At 42.8% G+C, this 16,868-nt stretch overlaps 1 protein-coding gene across 1 annotated transcript; it reads left to right on the top strand.

Moving 5' to 3' along the window:
- Positions 1–213: 213 nt before the first annotated feature.
- sass6 (SAS-6 centriolar assembly protein) lies at positions 214–15,149 on the top strand (the record flags this gene model as incomplete). The annotated part of the gene is made up of 17 exons (XM_080529444.1): positions 214–281; positions 4,091–4,151; positions 4,262–4,341; positions 4,566–4,670; positions 6,391–6,562; positions 7,244–7,321; positions 7,449–7,568; positions 8,423–8,614; positions 8,888–9,082; positions 9,369–9,458; positions 9,896–10,075; positions 11,218–11,299; positions 11,968–12,098; positions 12,936–13,070; positions 13,627–13,730; positions 14,612–14,706; positions 15,082–15,149. The coding sequence occupies 17 exons, from the start codon at positions 214–216 to the stop codon at positions 15,147–15,149; spliced, it is 1,956 nt and encodes a 651-aa protein (XP_080385570.1).
- Positions 15,150–16,868: the final 1,719 nt, after the last annotated feature.

Below are 16,868 nucleotides of genomic sequence, written 5' to 3'. Positions count from 1 at the left end.
TTACCACTGGTTTGTATTACTTAGGGGACTTTTATTTTGAAAGAAAATACAGAAATTCCGTCACCCGGAAGTACTTCGACGCGTAGATCAATAACGGTCATCCGCGGGAGAGAAGCGCCAAACACGAATCTCGGAATAGTCCTTTATGATAAATCAACGACGATTGAAAAAAGTGTTATATTGTAATAACCACATCCTTTGGAGTATGAAACAATGACGCCAGAAACACTTTTCAACAAATGGTTGCAAGTTCACGTGAAAAGCAAAGACAGCGATGACAGGTAAACTAAACTAGCCTTAGCTACAGACATGTACAGAGCTGCTAAGCTGTTGAAGTTGAGCTTGTTAAACTGTCATGCTTAGTTGTCTTTCTGCCCCTACGTTGTCATTGTATCTGGTCAGGCTTAGTGTAACTGTACACGCTAGGTAGGTCATTAGCTAACGTATATAATATAGCTCTTTAACTCTCAACTAGTCATTATGTAGATTGGCACACCTGCCGCCCCGTAGCAAGTGTAATCGCGTCCATAATACTTCATAAACATCTCAACTGAATGTCACTTTTTTTTCAATTAAACAAACAATCAACAGCCACCTTCCTAAGTTAGTTCTCTTTCCTTCTTTTATGTGTATGTAGAGGAAGTCGTTTGGACTCATCATGGTCGTGATGTGAGTTAGTAGGAGAGCAGCATCCTCCACTGTACAAGTCTGTCTGTGGTCCATACATGTCTGTCTGTGGTCCATACATGTACAGTCTGTCTGTGGTCCAGACATCAGTCTGTCTGTGGTCCATACATCAGTCTGTCTGTGGTCCATACATCAGTCTGTCTGTGGTCCATACATGTCTGTCTGTGGTCCATACATATGTCTGTCTGTGGTCCATACATCAGTCTGTCTGTGGTCCATACATGTCTGTCTGTGGTCCATACATGTACAGTCTGTCTGTGGTCCAGACATCAGTCTGTCTGTGGTCCATACATCAGTCTGTCTGTGGTCCATACATCAGTCTGTCTGTGGTCCATACATGTCTGTCTGTGGTCCATACATCAGTCTGTCTGTGGTCCATACATCAGTCTGTCTGTGGTCCATACATGTCTGTCTGTGGTCCATACATCAGTCTGTCTGTGGTCCATACATGTCTGTCTGTGGTCCATACATGTCTGTCTGTGGTCCAGACATCAGTCTGTCTGTGGTCCATACATGTCTGTCTGTGGTCTATACATGTCTGTCTGTGGTCCATACATGTCTGTCTGTGGTCCAGACATGTCTGTCTGTCTGTCTGTGGTCCATACATGTACAGTCTGTCTGTGGTCCATACATCAGTCTGTCTGTGGTCCATACATCAGTCTGTCTGTGGTCCAGACATCAGTCTGTCTGTGGTCCATACATGTCTGTCTGTGGTCCAGACATGTCTGTCTGTGGTCCATACATGTCTGTGGTCCGACTCCATACATGTCTGTCTGTGGTCCGACTCCATACATGTCTGTCTGTGGTCCAGACATCAGTCTGTCTGTGGTCCAGACATCAGTCTGTCTGTGGTCCATACATGTCTGTCTGTGGTCCATACATCAGTCTGTCTGTGGTCCATACATCAGTCTGTCTGTGGTCCATACATCAGTCTGTCTGTGGTCCATACATCAGTCTGTCTGTGGTCCATACATCAGTCTGTCTGTGGTCCATACATCAGTCTGTCTGTGGTCCAGACATCAGTCTGTCTGTGGTCCATACATGTCTGTCTGTGGTCCAGACATCTGTCTGTGGTCCAGACATCAGTCTGTCTGTGGTCCAGACATGTCTGTCTGTGGTCCATACATGTCTGTCTGTGGTCCATACATGTCTGTCTGTGGTCCAGACATGTCTGTCTGTGGTCCATACATGTCTGTCTGTGGTCCATACATGTCTGTCTGTGGTCCATACATGTCTGTCTGTCTGTGGTCCATACATGTACAGTCTGTCTGTGGTCCATACATGTCTGTTTGTGGTCCATACATGTCTGCCTGTGGTCCAGACATGTCTGTCTGTGGTTCATACATGTCTGTCTGTGGTCCATATACATGTCTGTCTGTGGTCCATACATGTCTGTCTGTGGTCCAGACATCAGTCTGTCTGTGGTCCAGACATGTCTGTCTGTGGTTCATACATGTCTGTCTGTGGTCCATACATGTCTGTCTGTGGTCCAGACATGTCTGTCTGTGGTCCAGACATGTCTGTCTGTGGTCCATACATGTCTATCTGTGGTCCATACATGTCTGTCTGTGGTCCATACATGTCTGTCTGTGGTCCATACATGTCTGTCTGTGGTCCAGACATGTCTGTCTGTGGTCCATACATGTCTGTCTGTGGTCCATACATGTCTGTCTGTGGTCCAGACATGTCTGTCTGTGGTCCATACATGTCTGTCTGTGGTTCATACATGTCTGTCTGTGGTCCATACATGTCTGTCTGTGGTTCATACATGTCTGTCTGTGGTCCATACATGTCTGTCTGTGGTCCATACATGTCTGTCTGTGGTCCAGACATGCAACACATGTCACTGCAATGAACACACCTTTCAACTACTGGAGGGCTTATTATAGCTACTTCCTTTAATTGCTATGACATTACTTTGCAAGACGCGTTTGGCAACCTTGGCCTGCCAGTCAAAGGGGACCACCCCATGAACCACCAGGCAGTGAAAGAAGGCTTTATGACCAACTGTGTCCCCCTTGGCCTAGTCATTTTTATTTCTGCACGATTTGGGGAAAAAATCGAATTGCGATTATTTGGACAGATATCGCGATTGCGATTAATTTGCGTTTTTTTTTTTGTAAAGTGTGGCCATATCTCCGGCTAGGAAGGTCGTATCAACGTGCAGTTTGTTTGTACGTCTTCAGGGGACTTAGAGGCTCCCTCCTCTAGCACCCCCACAGCCCGAGCTACGAGTGAAAGAACTAAACTTACATTGGGTTGCTTTAAAGTTGGGTTGCTTTAAAATCAAGCTTCAGATTAAAAAAAAGGGGTGGAGCATTACTAACTGACTCAGGTGGTTTGTTTCACACAACCATCTAGGAAAGCTTAATTGGAAGCTGTTTGGAAAAGGGCAGGTACTTTCAAAAAATACGATGCGATGTTGTTGGTGTGCGTTCATTGACGTTCACGTTCATTGACGTTCACGTTCATTGTTGACGTTCATTGACGTTGACGTTCATTGACGTTGAATCCGACGCGCTGTATGACGTATCCCATACGGGTAGTGGTGGTCTAGTGAGTTGGACTTGTGATCGGAAGGTTGTGTGAGTTCAAATCCCGCCTGAAACCACACCACTACTAGTGTGCCCTTGAGTAAGGCACTTAGCCCTCAGTTACTCCAGGGGGAATGTCCCTGTAATTCGTAATTGTAAATCGCTTTGGATTAAAAGCGTCTGCTAAATAGCAAAAAAAAAATATTTAAAAATCGCAGGCAAATCGCAGGCTTTGCGATTAGCTAATCGCATCATTTCAAATCGCGATTTCGATTTAAAATCGATTAATCGTGCAGCCCTATTCGATACACATTGCTGTCTGTCATTGCCCTCAGTTGTCTTCAGTGCAGACAGAGCTAGCTCGAGTTCTGAGCCAAGGTGGGACTTCCTCTTCTGCTCCCTTACCCCTTAATGAGCACCCCAGGACCCCTCAACACTCATCATGGCATATACTTACAAGTTGGGTTTGAAAAGAAAGTATTTATTCATGCAGCTGAAGGATGTTGCATTGTCTAAGACTATTATATGTATATGATAAATAAACGTTGATTTCAACTGATTTCAAAGATCAGCAGGGTGCGGATGCTTATAATACATGGAAACCTTACACAATTAGCCATGTTTCTTCAAATAAAGTGTTCACAAGGGCCCAGTAAGTCACTGGTAAAAGAAAATCGGGAGAAGTCTGACCATTTGGTACAATGCACCATTGTCTGTCTTCCTTTGATGTTACCAAGATAAATGTAATTCAACAACATGCACAAGACATTGTGGCACTTAGCTACGTGTAGCCAGAATTGTTTTAATCTCAAATGCTCCGATTTTCTTAGCACTTTCTAACTTTCACTCTGTAACGTTACACATTACAGGAAAGCAAACATTAGAGTCAAAATTGAGCTTCAGCTGACAACAAATCCAGTCCACAAAAGGGTAAGTGTCCAGTTAACCTACCTACAAATACCTTCAGTTAGCTAGAATAACAGCTACATGAATTTCCCTTCGTGAGTTTCCTTTTCTAATGATCTGTGTGTGTGTCGTAGGACCTTGTGGTACGACTAACAGACGATGCAGATCCATATTTTCTGTACAACCTTTCCATATCAGAGGAGGACTTCCAAAGGTAGCTATTACATTGTAATATGTCATGTCAGCAGTCATTTTATAGAAGACAAAGTACATTATTGAATCCAGCATAGTTTAGTCTTGCAACTAAACTCTTAATTTCCTTAACTAAAATGTAATCCCAGCAGGCCTGATTGTAACACATTACTGTCTATTGATGTGCTTAAGTTTCACCTAACATTTGTGTCCGTTTGCAAATCCGTTGTTTCTTTTTGTCATCAGTTTGAAAGTTCAACAGGGGCTCTTGGTAGACTTCGCATCTTTCCCTCAGAAGTTTATTGACTTGCTCAATCTGTGCATCTCGGAACAAGACAATGACAGTCCAAGGTGAGGGGATCTCTGCTCTTTGAGCCTCTACACCAGGGGTGCTCACACTTTTTGGAACCAAGATCTACTTTTCAAGTAGCCAGTCTGCCAAGATCTACCAGTCTAGTTTCAACATCGCAAACGTACATGCACGTACTACAAACACACACACACACACACACACACACACACACACACACACACACACACACACACACACACACACACACACACACAGTTCCCAGCCTGCATAGTAAACTCACAATACACTTTCCCTCTCTCTGTCACACAGCCACAGGAGAAGACCATCACAAACCCTCCCTCTTTGCTATTCTCGCTCACACACATTCACACACACACACACACACACACACACACACACACACACACACACACACACACACACACACACACACACACACACACATTTGCCAGTCTGCATAGGGAGCCATAGCACAAACCCTCCCTCTCTCTCCCCCTCTCTCTCCCTCTCTCTCTCTCACTCTCTTACACACACACACACACACACACACACACACACACACACACACACACACACACACACTTTCTCTCACTCACACACTGACAGCCAGTCTGCAGTACCATAGCCAACTACTGATCGAACAAACAGAAAAGTAAACCAGATACAAAACAGGTAGTTCCCTAGTTTGAAAGGAGGAAATAAATGCATTTCTCTACCTTAGTGGGAGACCTGGCACTGGGAGGAGGCAGCTAGTTTGTAGTAGTCAGGGCTGTAGGAGCTGGTTGCAAGGTGTCATCAGCCACTGTGGATCTGTCATCGAAAAGGCAATCTGCAGCCTCGAGAAACTTTTTTCACAATTTCGCCGTCTTTGAATGACTTCTTGTGTTTAACAAGAACGTGACTGACGCGATAAGAAGCTATCGTTGCAGCCGTACGTTTTCGCTCTTTTGCCACATTTCCCTTCTTCGAAATAGCCATCGTAGATTTGCTGATCAGACAGACGCATTTCCAATATCACATCGTGTAAAAAAGTCCTCCTCCCATTCTGGATGGAAGTTATACGTTATTGGTTTCTTACTTGGTCCAGCTTCCCCACTCATTTGTATAGCCTTTATTTAGTATTATATAGTAAATAGTAGAAATTGGAAGGCTAACTAGGTAATTAGTCTTGCCGGTATTTTGTATTTTGTAGTTGGTGCTGTTGACTGCGCATGCGTGGTGAACCGCGTGTTAGGTGTAGGTGAAAAGATCAGATCACAGACTGGCTTACCTGTACGTCAATCAAGTGGCAAAAGCCATAGTGAGGATGGATGATAGGCGAACTTTTTTTTTTTTTTTTTTTTCCCCCTTCTTTTTGTTCAATGCCATGCAATCTACCCATACTACCTTTGCGATCGACCGGTCGATCGCGATCGACGTATTGGGCACCCCTGCTCTACACTGACTGACAAACGATGGATATAATAGAACAGTGTCGAAAGTGAAGCTGTGTGGCCTGGGGTGGTCCAGTGGTCTAGCACCGCGGTCTACAGTGCACACATATCCCCATGTCGGCATGGGTTCGAATCCGGCCCATGCCCTGCTGACATGCCCTCTCCCTTCTTCTCCTTACTTTCCTGTCTGTCTTCACTATATATGTCCAATAAAATGAAAAATACTGCTGAAAAACTTGCTGTGTTCCATATTGGGCATCTGTATTGGGCGTCTGTTCTGTATTGTTCTCTATTGGGCATCTGTTCTCTTGTTTCATCTCCACAGGTTTCTGCTCCAGCTGTCCTCTCCGTCCCCGATGTTAGACCACAGCTCTGCCAACTTCAACGTTGTAGAGGCCAACGTGTTCAAACACCTCACGCACCTGTCTCTAAAACTCCTCCATGGCACTGACATCGAGATCAAAAAGTACCTCGCGGTTTGTCTCTCCGGTGCCAAGGTAAGTTAATGACGTCTCTGAGCACCCCAATAAACCTCTCAATGTCTCTGAGCGCCCCAATAAACACTAGATACTGCAGTAGTTTTCATCAGGTCAAACATGACGCAGAATAATTGTGACACAGCCCAATGAAAAGGGCTACCTGTAGGTGAAATCATTTTTCTGTTTTTTACATGTGCTTAAACTACAGATTGTAAGCTTTCAAATGATGCATCATACATTGAAATCGGAAACAAATTGAAGACGACATGAGTATTTGAAAGTTGCTACACCGGAAATCACTAAGCACAGAAAATCCCCATCAAAGATAATGAATCCCCATCAAACAACAAGAAACGAAGTCATTGTGTTATAGATTACACTTATTTAATGAACGTAAAACTGTTCGGAAAAATAACGAGTGGGTACTTCACATCTTCGAGTTGAATGTTAGCTAAAAAAACGAAAATCTGAAAAAAAACAAAAAAACTTTAAAGACGAATTTGACGTCTTTCTCATTTCCGAGAGGTGTCCATTTACATCAGATTGCGTCACAATTATGCCAGGTGAACTTAATCCATACTTTTCTGAATGTTCATTCAGTAGATAATTCAGTAGGTCATTTGTTAGATATCAAAGTCACACACACACACACATACACCACCTACCACCTACCACCTACCTTTTTTGCCAATCTTGTAGGAGGAGAAGCAGTTGTTGGAACAGAAACTGAAGAAGACTGAAGAGGACCTCTCCAGGCAGCTCAGCTACACACAACAGGTGCCGTAGATCACATTATTAACTTTTTGGTTTATTTGGAAACTTCTTATAATGCTTCTTATAATCACATGGTCTGTTTCTATCTAAAGAAAACCTAACTGTTGTGTTACTTCCTTGTGCCTAACAGACTCTGTCAGAGAAGAGCAGAGAGCTTGACAAGCTGCGGTCAGAGTGGACCGGCCAGACGACGTCCATGTCCAGCCGACACACTCACGACCTCAGCGCTGAGAGAGAGAAGGCTCTGGAGGTATGGGATGAGTCATAAACAGGGTTCCCACGGGTCCTTGAAATCCTTGAAAGTTTGAATTTGTAGGGGAAAAAATAATCAAGGTCTTAAAAGTTTTTGAAAATAGACATGGGTCATTGAAAGTGCTTGAATTTCCCTCTCTCTCTCACTTTCTCTCTCTAAAAAAATGTTTTGTTTAGCTCGTCAACTAGTAAATAAGTCTCTGTATTTACACATATTTCACAATATATTGTTTTGCTGTGCTGTGGTAGAGAAGGCAAGAGACCATCTAGTGTTCACACATTCAAGCCTCTCTTTTTAATTGTTGTCTGTGAGCGGATAGTTCCTATTACCGGTATATAAATTCTCATCTAGATCTGTCTCAAACTATGCCGTGTTGGGTCCTTGAATTTCAGGGAATTGAGTCTTGAAAGTCCTTGAAAGGTGCTTGAATTTGATGTTTCAGAAGGTGTGGGAACCCTGAATAATGATAAACTAAAACTATATGCTGTATAAACAATTTATACAGCACATCTCATACAAGAGGGTTCTCTGAGCTGCACAATAGACTTAAAACTGGGGGTCTCACTGTAGAGGGGCCATATAGTTGGGGTCTGTAGAATTTCTTAACTTCTTGTTAAAGACATCACTTACTAACTAGAGGTGTGTCACAAACACTCCTTTATTTACAGGGATAGAGACAGTAGAGAGAGAGAGAGAGAAAATATGAAAATATGGCGTGCAGAATATGTCGATGGCCGGAATCGAACCAGGGACCTTGCGATGATATGGCATGCGCCTTAGTGTGCTACGTCCCTTTTACGCGCCGCAGACACTAACTTCTCATGATCTCTGTGTTCATATGCCCCCTACAGACCCAGACCAGGCTTCAGCAGCAGAACGAACAGCTGCGGAGGGAGCTGGAGACCTCCCATACGAGGAGCACCCAGCAGCTACAGAGCCGACTGGCAGAGCTGGAGGCCTCCAACAGAGACCTGACTGAGAACAGATACAAGAGCGAGTCAACCATCCGCGACCAGAAGTCCAAACTAGGAGGTTTGGAGGAGGTGAGGGGAAAACACCTGTTTGTAAAATACCCTAATGGTGTCTAGTTAAGATTTTTTCATGTTGCCACGGTCAACTAATGTCCCATGGGGTTCGTTTGGCGGCCATCTTTAATTGATGTCCAAAACTTTTTCATAACTCCTGAACCAGACAACCTACAAAGACAAATGAACCCACTTGTTCATATAATTTTGACACCAGGAATGTATAATGTGTGTGTGTGTGTGTGTGTGTCTGTGTGTGTCTGTGTCTGTGTGTGTCTGTGTGGTGTGTAGGAGTCTCAGCGAGCTAAGCAGCAGGTATCGTCTCTGAGGCGGGAGAACGGCACGCTGGACACCGAGTGCCATGAGAAGGAGCGCCTGGTCAACCAGCTGCAGACGCGCGTGGCCGTCCTGGAGCAGGAGATCAAAGACAAGAACCAGCTGGTGCTCCGCACCAAGGACGTTCTGGAAGCCACACAGCAGCAGAAGGTCGGCAGTGCACACGCACACACACGCACATTCAAACTCCAACCGACAAACTGACATCCCGAATTTGACGAACGCAATGATTTTACCTCACGATTTTGTCACAAACAGCTGGCCACCTAACCCTTTTCTACCCTCTTTTAATAATTTAACGCTGTGTAGTCGTCAAGACTAGGCCCTTATTTTAAACGAAATAAACAAAATGTTTTTACAAAACGAACGAGAACATAAAAGCAGCACATTTTAGCATGCGATAATTGTGACGATGTTTGTGCGTGTGTTTCTTCAGAATTCAGTTGAAGGAAATGCTGAAGGCAAACAACTCCAAATAGGAAAATTAGAGGCGACGGTGAAATCGCTGTCTGAAGAACTCATTAAGGTCAGTGGTTTGAACTTTGAATCTCTAATCGTGGCTTCTTTATTTTGAATGAATGGATGTATTTGATCCCCTGCTGATTTTGTAATTTGCCCACTTAAAAAAAAGAAATGAACAGTCTATAATTTTAATGTTAGGTTTATTTTAACTGTGAGAGACTGAATATATTAAAAAAATGTGAGGTGGTTGTAATAGTATAGAGTCAGACTTAGACTTAGCTGCATAGAGGGCATCTCAGAGGGTCTAAAATTGTACACACACAAAAATGACTTACCTATACATCCTAACTGCTTGAGTAACCAGGATACAATAATAATAATAATGATGGTGCACGTTGTGGTCAGTGAACATCTAAACCAGTGTTGTCTTCATGCTGATCATCACATCCAGTGATCAGTGGCAGACAGTAAGAGGTGGTGTGTGCTGTGTTGTCCGTCCAGGCCAACACCATCATTAAGAAGCTGCAGGGGGACCTGAGGGGCCTGGTGGGGAAGATCAAGGTGAAGAACACGGTGACGGTGTCTCAGGAGAAGCTGCTGCAGGAGACCTCAGAGAGGCTGCACCGGGCCGAGAGAGACCTGCAGGACACCCAGCAGCAGCTCAAGTACAGAGACGAGGAGGTGTGTGTGTCTGTGTGTCTGTGTGTGTGTGTGTGTGTGTGTGTGTGTGTGTGTGTGTGTCGTGTGTGTGTGTGTGTGTGTGTCGTGTGTGTGTGTCGTGTGTGTCGTGTGTGTGTGTGTCTGTGTGTGTGTGTGTGTCTGTCGTGTGTGTGTGTGTGTGTGTGTGTGTGTGTGTCTGTGTGTGTGTGTGTGTGTGTGTGTGTGTGTGTGTCGTGTAGGGCTGTTACGATTATTCGACGTCGTCGACGTCACCGACTACGTCAATACGTCGGTTAGCGTAATATGCGTCGGTTAGTCGCAAATAAAAAAAAGACTTTTTTTTTCTTTTTTTTTTTTTTCTTTTTTTTTTTTTCTCTTTATTTTACCAGGCGAGACAATTAAGTGTATGAGTGAAAATGGATAGCTACTAGCTAATGTTACACAAGCAATGTAGCTCACCACAGTTCGTATGTCTTGTCTTCTGGTGTTAGTAACGTTAGCTATGTAGCTGGCTAGCTACGGTAGCCTATTGTCATTGTGGTGCGAGCACCTACTGTACGTTATCTAGCTCGTAGCTCGCATGCTACGTTAGCATCAATTTAGCTAATCATAACATAGCAGCGAGAGTAACGTTAGCTAGCTATGTGTTGTGGTGATGGACAGACTTCTAAATGGCCATGTTGGCATTCAAGTTGGCTAAACATAGCAGTGAGGTGGAGACAAAAAAGATATTATTGAAAAAATAAATTTTTTTACAGTACAAAAATTATCGTTAGACTTATCGATAAATTAGTCGTTAGACTAACCGAATAATCGATAAAATAATCGCTAGATTAATCGTTAGAAAAATAGTCGTTTGGGACAGCACTAGTGTCGTGTGTGTCGTGTGTGTCTGTGTCTGTGTCTGTGTGTGTGTGTGTCGTGTGTGTGTGTGTGTCTGTGTCTGTGTCTGTGTCTGTGTCTGTCTGTGTCTGTGTCTGTGTGTGTGTGTGTCTGAACCACAGATAACAAATGAAGTGGGACGTTTTCCTGAGCTGTATCTCACTGTCTTCTAATCTAGTCCGTACACAGGAGCCCTGACACATGCACTTCACTACTGGTCGCGGTACGGAAAGGAATGACTATTTTGACTAAAATGAATATTTCGATTTCCTGTTTCATAGGTGTCAAAACTGAAGGAGCAGTTGGAATCGACGGTACAGAAACTAGACGAAAGCAGAGAGGTGTTAAAAACCAACGAGAATGGTATGGACGGTCATTTTAATTTAACATTTTTTATTTCCTATTTTTTTTGTATCAATTGGTATTGTTCTACCCTTCATCTTCATCAGGCAGGCGGTTCAGGACCATGTCCGCACGGACAAATAGACTGAAGCTCAGCTTCTACCCTAGGGCCATTCAGGCCCTGAACACAGCAAAGACCTAGGTTCTAGGCCCTGGACAATCTAGACAAATTGATGGCAGCTACTAGATTGTAAACATAAGTGCAATATTGAAATACAACTGTGAACATTTCAAACCTGCTAACTGCGACACTTTAAATGAATGTGCAACAATACTATGTGCAATATGACAACCCTTGTGTACATAAGGTTCAGATATAGGAAAAGTTAGGATATTTATAGCATAGCATAGAGTACAGCACAGTGTTTTATTGTATAGTATAGTATAGTAGATAGTGTACATAGCCTTTATTTATGTAAACCAGCTCTTTTCCCTTTTTTATTTTTTTTTATTTTACCCGTGGCCCTCTTGTTTAGTCTTTTCTCCAAGCACCAGGGGAGCCCCCCCCTCCTAAATTTCGTTGTATGGTACCTGTACTGTATTAATGACAATAAAGACCATTCATTCATTCATTCATTCATTCATTCATCCATCTCATTGTTCCCCCCCTCCCCCCTGATCTCCTCCAGTTATAACGTGGCTGAACAAACAGCTAAATGAGAACCAGTTGTCCAGGAAGACAGAGAGTCTGGGGGCGTTTGAGACTCCACAAGTCTCTGCCACGGCTGGGCTGAGGAAGGGCTGCGCCTCTCTCAACATGGTAACGGTCAGGGTCGCCCCAGATCCAATAGTCTTGGCTGAATGATAGGTTTGGTTTGGTTTGGTTTGGTTTGGTTTGGTTAGGTTTGCTTCTGACTAACAACCAGACTCGCTTGTTGTCAAATTGTAATGATTCTCTCTTCATCAAAATGGCAATGAGCTGTGAACTGTTAGAATCGTGTGTGTGTGTGTGTGTGTGTGTGTATTTCTATAAATCTAGTTTCATATACAGATATAAATATATCCTAAACCAGTGTTCAGAATCAGGTTCTCCCCAGGATGTTGGAACATGGTGGTGGTTGATTTTATTATCCAAAGCGACTTACATTTATTTATGTCAAAATGTTGCTAAAAAATACTTCTAAAACACTGAACGAACCGAGGAACATTGAACCCTATTAATAGTACTACATAGTATTGCTTTCACTTCAAATTTCAACAACAATATCATTGGAAATCAAAGATAGAGGAACTATATAATAACTATATAAAAGATAGTTCCTCTATCATTACTAAATGTCAGTTTCATTTGTTTTGAAATGTTTACATAGTGGCGCAGCACCCCTCTAACATCCTTTTGGTAGAACCCTGTTGAACCTTTTAATCAAACTGTCAAATCAAACTATTTTTATAATCTAGTGAATTGCAGTGTGTTTCTGTGCAGTTGATTGCAGTTGATTCAAGGCCAAATTCAAATTTGAGATGGACATGAGCAGACAATAGTAGTCTTAATTTGTGTTAAGAGTTTTGACCTTTTTTAAAAGCTCAAACAATCATCTGAGCTCAAGTGGTGGTGTGTTTTCGTTTGTGTGTTTTACTCTCTCTCTCTCTTCTTTAGCTTGACAGCCGAGTGTACCCCCCCTCCGCCGGACAGGGCTACCCCATCACCTCCACCCTCAACTCCAAGCTTTCCTCCCTCCCTCTGTCCAGATCCTCGGTCTTCTCGTTGCACAACCAGGGCCTTGGACCCAAGGCAGGCTCTCTCTTCCTCTCTCTCTCTCTCTCTCTCTCTCTCTCTCTCTCTCTCTCTCTCTCTCTCTCTCTCTCTCTGTGTCTCTCTCTCTCTCTCTCTCTCTCTCTCTCTGTGTGTCTCTCTCTCTCTCTCTCTCTCTCTCTCTGTGTCTCTCTCTCTCTCTGTGTCTCCCTCTCCCTTTCTCTCTCTCTCTCTCTCTCTCTCTCTCTCTCTCTCTCTCTCTCTCTCTCTCTCTCTCTCTCTCTCTCTCCCCTACTCTACGGGCCGGTTTCACAGACAAAGCTTAAGCCTAGTCCAGGATTAAATCATACTTGCAATTGAAAATCTCCATTGAGGACTAGGATTTGTTGTTAGTCTAGGATTAGAATGAAGCCCTCGCATGCTGGTCTGGGCCACACGACTGCAAAATTCACCTCAGTATTGCTCATAGATTTAGTGCATGTGTGGCATTTGTTACTTAAAACTTATAAATCTGATTATTCTGACCACCCCGTTGATTTTGTAATTTTGAGGTCGTTTTTCACCTTTGATTTTATTTACCCGGTCTGAACTTCAGGTCCAGTTTAACCCCATGAGCGCCAAGCCTGGCCTGTCCCCTGTGGAGGTGAGGGATGGCAGCCCCACTGCACAGCACCCCGCGCAGCCCTCCAACAAAGAGAAGTAAGTCCAATCATCATTTTATTCTATGGCTAGCACTCTTCATTTGTTATTAGATCACATATCTGTTTTTTTATAAACCTGTGGAACCATCCAGAGTGTCCCAACTGCCCACATCCCCAGGTGTGGAGTGTGAAATGTCTAAACTGACCTATAACTATCTAGCCAAGCTATTCCTAACAAACCTGACTAGAATTCAGGTCAATCGAGGGCAGTGTATGTGTACAGTCTCTAGTTGGACAATAAATTACAATTCTGACTGCACAGCCATTAAGGAAGAGGAAATAGAGAGGAAGTGATGAGAGGAAGCGCAAAACGAAACTTCACCATGACTGTGGTGAAACGAAACGTCACCAAAACGAAACGTCACCGTGACTCACCACGATCGTCCTCTCAGTTCTTTTATTCAAGGCTGCACGTCTGCAGTCGAGCAGGAAACCCCCTTGTCGAGTGCTTGATGTGTTTTTGTTTATTTTTAGCAATTCACCTCGACCAACCACATAGTTATTGTGAAATAGATTGTCTTCCTAATGACCAACATGGCTAAATAAAGCCCAGAGTTTGATCCTTGCTCAGATTGACACTGACATGAATATTCCATACTACTAGGTGTTCATAGCAATTAACAGAACATGTCCAATGATGGTGCAAAGTGTCAATTAAAAAAATAAGTGTTATTTATGCTCTGGGGGCACTCGTACAACCTCAAGGAGTCCTTTTACAACAATCTAATTTCCCTCTCCCTGTCTCTCTCCCTCTCCCTGTCTCTCCCTCTCCCTGTCTCTCCCTCTCCCTGTCTCTCTCTCTCTCTCTCTCTCTCTCTCTCTCTCTCTCTCTCTCTCTCTCTCTCTCTCTCTCTCTCCTGTCTCTCTCTCAACCTTAAGCGGGGAGCCTGCTGGATTGGAGTCAAAGTACTTTGAGAAGCGGGACGACAGCATTCCTCTCCATGGTCTTTTACCCAGCATGCACTTCAACAAAGGTATAACCACATCCATACTTGCTTCATAGACATTTTTGTGCTCATCACTCATCACTTCAAAACTATTTCAAGTTGAACTTCATTCCAACCTGTTGAAACATCTGATATATTAGGGATATTAAATAATTAATAAACATTCAGTAAAAGGCAACAGTCAAGCAAATACTAGGTTACCTTACATACACATCAGGTTAATACATAATATTACAGTTCATGGAAATGTGTTTGATAAGAGTTTCTTCCATGTGTCCAGAGTGAAGCTTTTAGCTTTATCAATTATTGATGTTGAAGCTCCATGAGTACGATTTTATACATTTATTTATTTCATTTCAGACTTGATTATTCATTGATTTGTTTTCCCCATGCTGTCTGCAGGAGCCCCAAGGACGTTAGTAACCAAGAGCGGCCTGCAGTCCCTGTCCTCTGCTTACTTCCCTGGCTGAGAAAACCATGTCCCCCTAACAGCATGCCAACAGTGACTATACCAAGGTTGAAATGTGTGAAATCTCCAACATTACTGCTACACACTCTCTCACATTCCCTCTACCTATTTTAAACCGTGCTCTGTTTTCTGGTAAAGTAGGAGGTTTTTTTGTTTTAATTTAATCGTAAATAAGCCCAACTTGATCAGTTCCCCAAATGAACTTTTTCAAGTTTGGTTTTAAACTAAATAAATAAATCACTTCACAAGTCATCGTATTCATAATAAGCATTGACATTACCCATGATGCTTTGACTGCATCTCAGTAGGTTGAAGTAGCATCCTGTTCCTGTCTCTCATTCATCCTGTCCTCTCATTCAAATCCAAACGGACACATCCATGTCACAGTGCTGATCCGTCACCTGCCACTAACTCCTGGAACTTGGAGGGATAGTATTTTTACATTTCTATTAATTTATTGATTTATCTGTGTTGTTGTTGATGAATCCAGATGGTTTGTAACTGCATGTCTGGGGTATTTAGCTCTGCGCAACAGCCTGCTGGCTTAACTCTGCTATATAGTTGAATTGAACAAGGCGAGGCGAAAAACAAGTCTAGAGACAATCTGTTTTGCATGGCTGAATATGATTATATTCAAGAAGAATTTTTGTTAAGTTATTATTAATTAATTAATATTCTCATACAGAAGTTGTCAACACTCAGTTACAGGGGAAAGTAGTGGTTTATAGCTGAATAGCATGAGAACAAGGATTCCAGTCAGACTTTTCCGATCAGTAACGCTCAAAATTGTGAAAAACATCATAGAAGACACAAGTTTATACTATGTGCAAGATCTGACAACATAAAATTGCTACACTGTTTGGAGCTTTAGTCTCTAAAATAATGTGCTGGTTTCACAGACGAGGCTTAAGAGTAATGATACTAAAAAGCATCCTAAGTGGAGATTTGACATTGAAAGTGTGATTTAGTCCAGGACGAGTCTTAGAGATGAGCCAGCAGGCTGGTGTAACGAAATAAGGCAGAAATGCCACCAGACAAACCATCTGGATGGACTACAGCACAGATGGATTAAAAAAAGAAGAAGAAAGTTATAAAATGTGAACTATTAACCATTAAAGTGCAATAGTTTCCATTGGGCTTTATACTAGAATGTGGTGGTATTAATTTATTCATGTAATGATGATGCTCAACATGAAGTCACTCGTTGTAAAGCCCTGTGCCTTTAGCATGGAAAGGTGGCAAACAGGAAGTGTATGCTTTATATTACAAACTTCCTCACTCAAAGAAAGCATGGTGGTGGAAGGTGGACAAATGCTCTTCAATGAGACTAGAGAATGCCTGAGAAAACTGTATTTCTTTTTTTCTGTGAAACAATTTGATGAGGTGCTTTTCATCGCAGTAATCAATGAGCTGGATTCAGTGTGAATTGACTTGAGGCTTGACATACAACCATCACTACGGTCTGTGTGTCAGGATGTGATTCCTAGTGTTTTGCTGTGTAAAAGTTGTATATAATGATGTATGAAATGTATCCATGTGTGTATATATACTGTCATCTTGTGATTAAAGTTTTTTTTGAGGAAAATCGTGTCAAGATCAATCATTGGTCAGTAGCAAAACAATCACTAACAGGTGTCTGTCTTTCCTCGGACCAGAGAGATTTTTAAAGAACTGGCAATCCTGTCTTTCCTGCATCTTAACCTGAGGTAATAGTCTAATA

The sequence above is a fragment of the Nansenia antarctica genome, assembly GCF_963989245.1.
Source record: "Nansenia antarctica genome assembly, chromosome: 1".
NCBI lineage: Eukaryota > Metazoa > Chordata > Actinopteri > Argentiniformes > Microstomatidae > Nansenia > Nansenia antarctica.
Note: the sequence above shows the minus strand (reverse complement) of the source record. Positions and strands in the feature narration are given on the sequence as shown.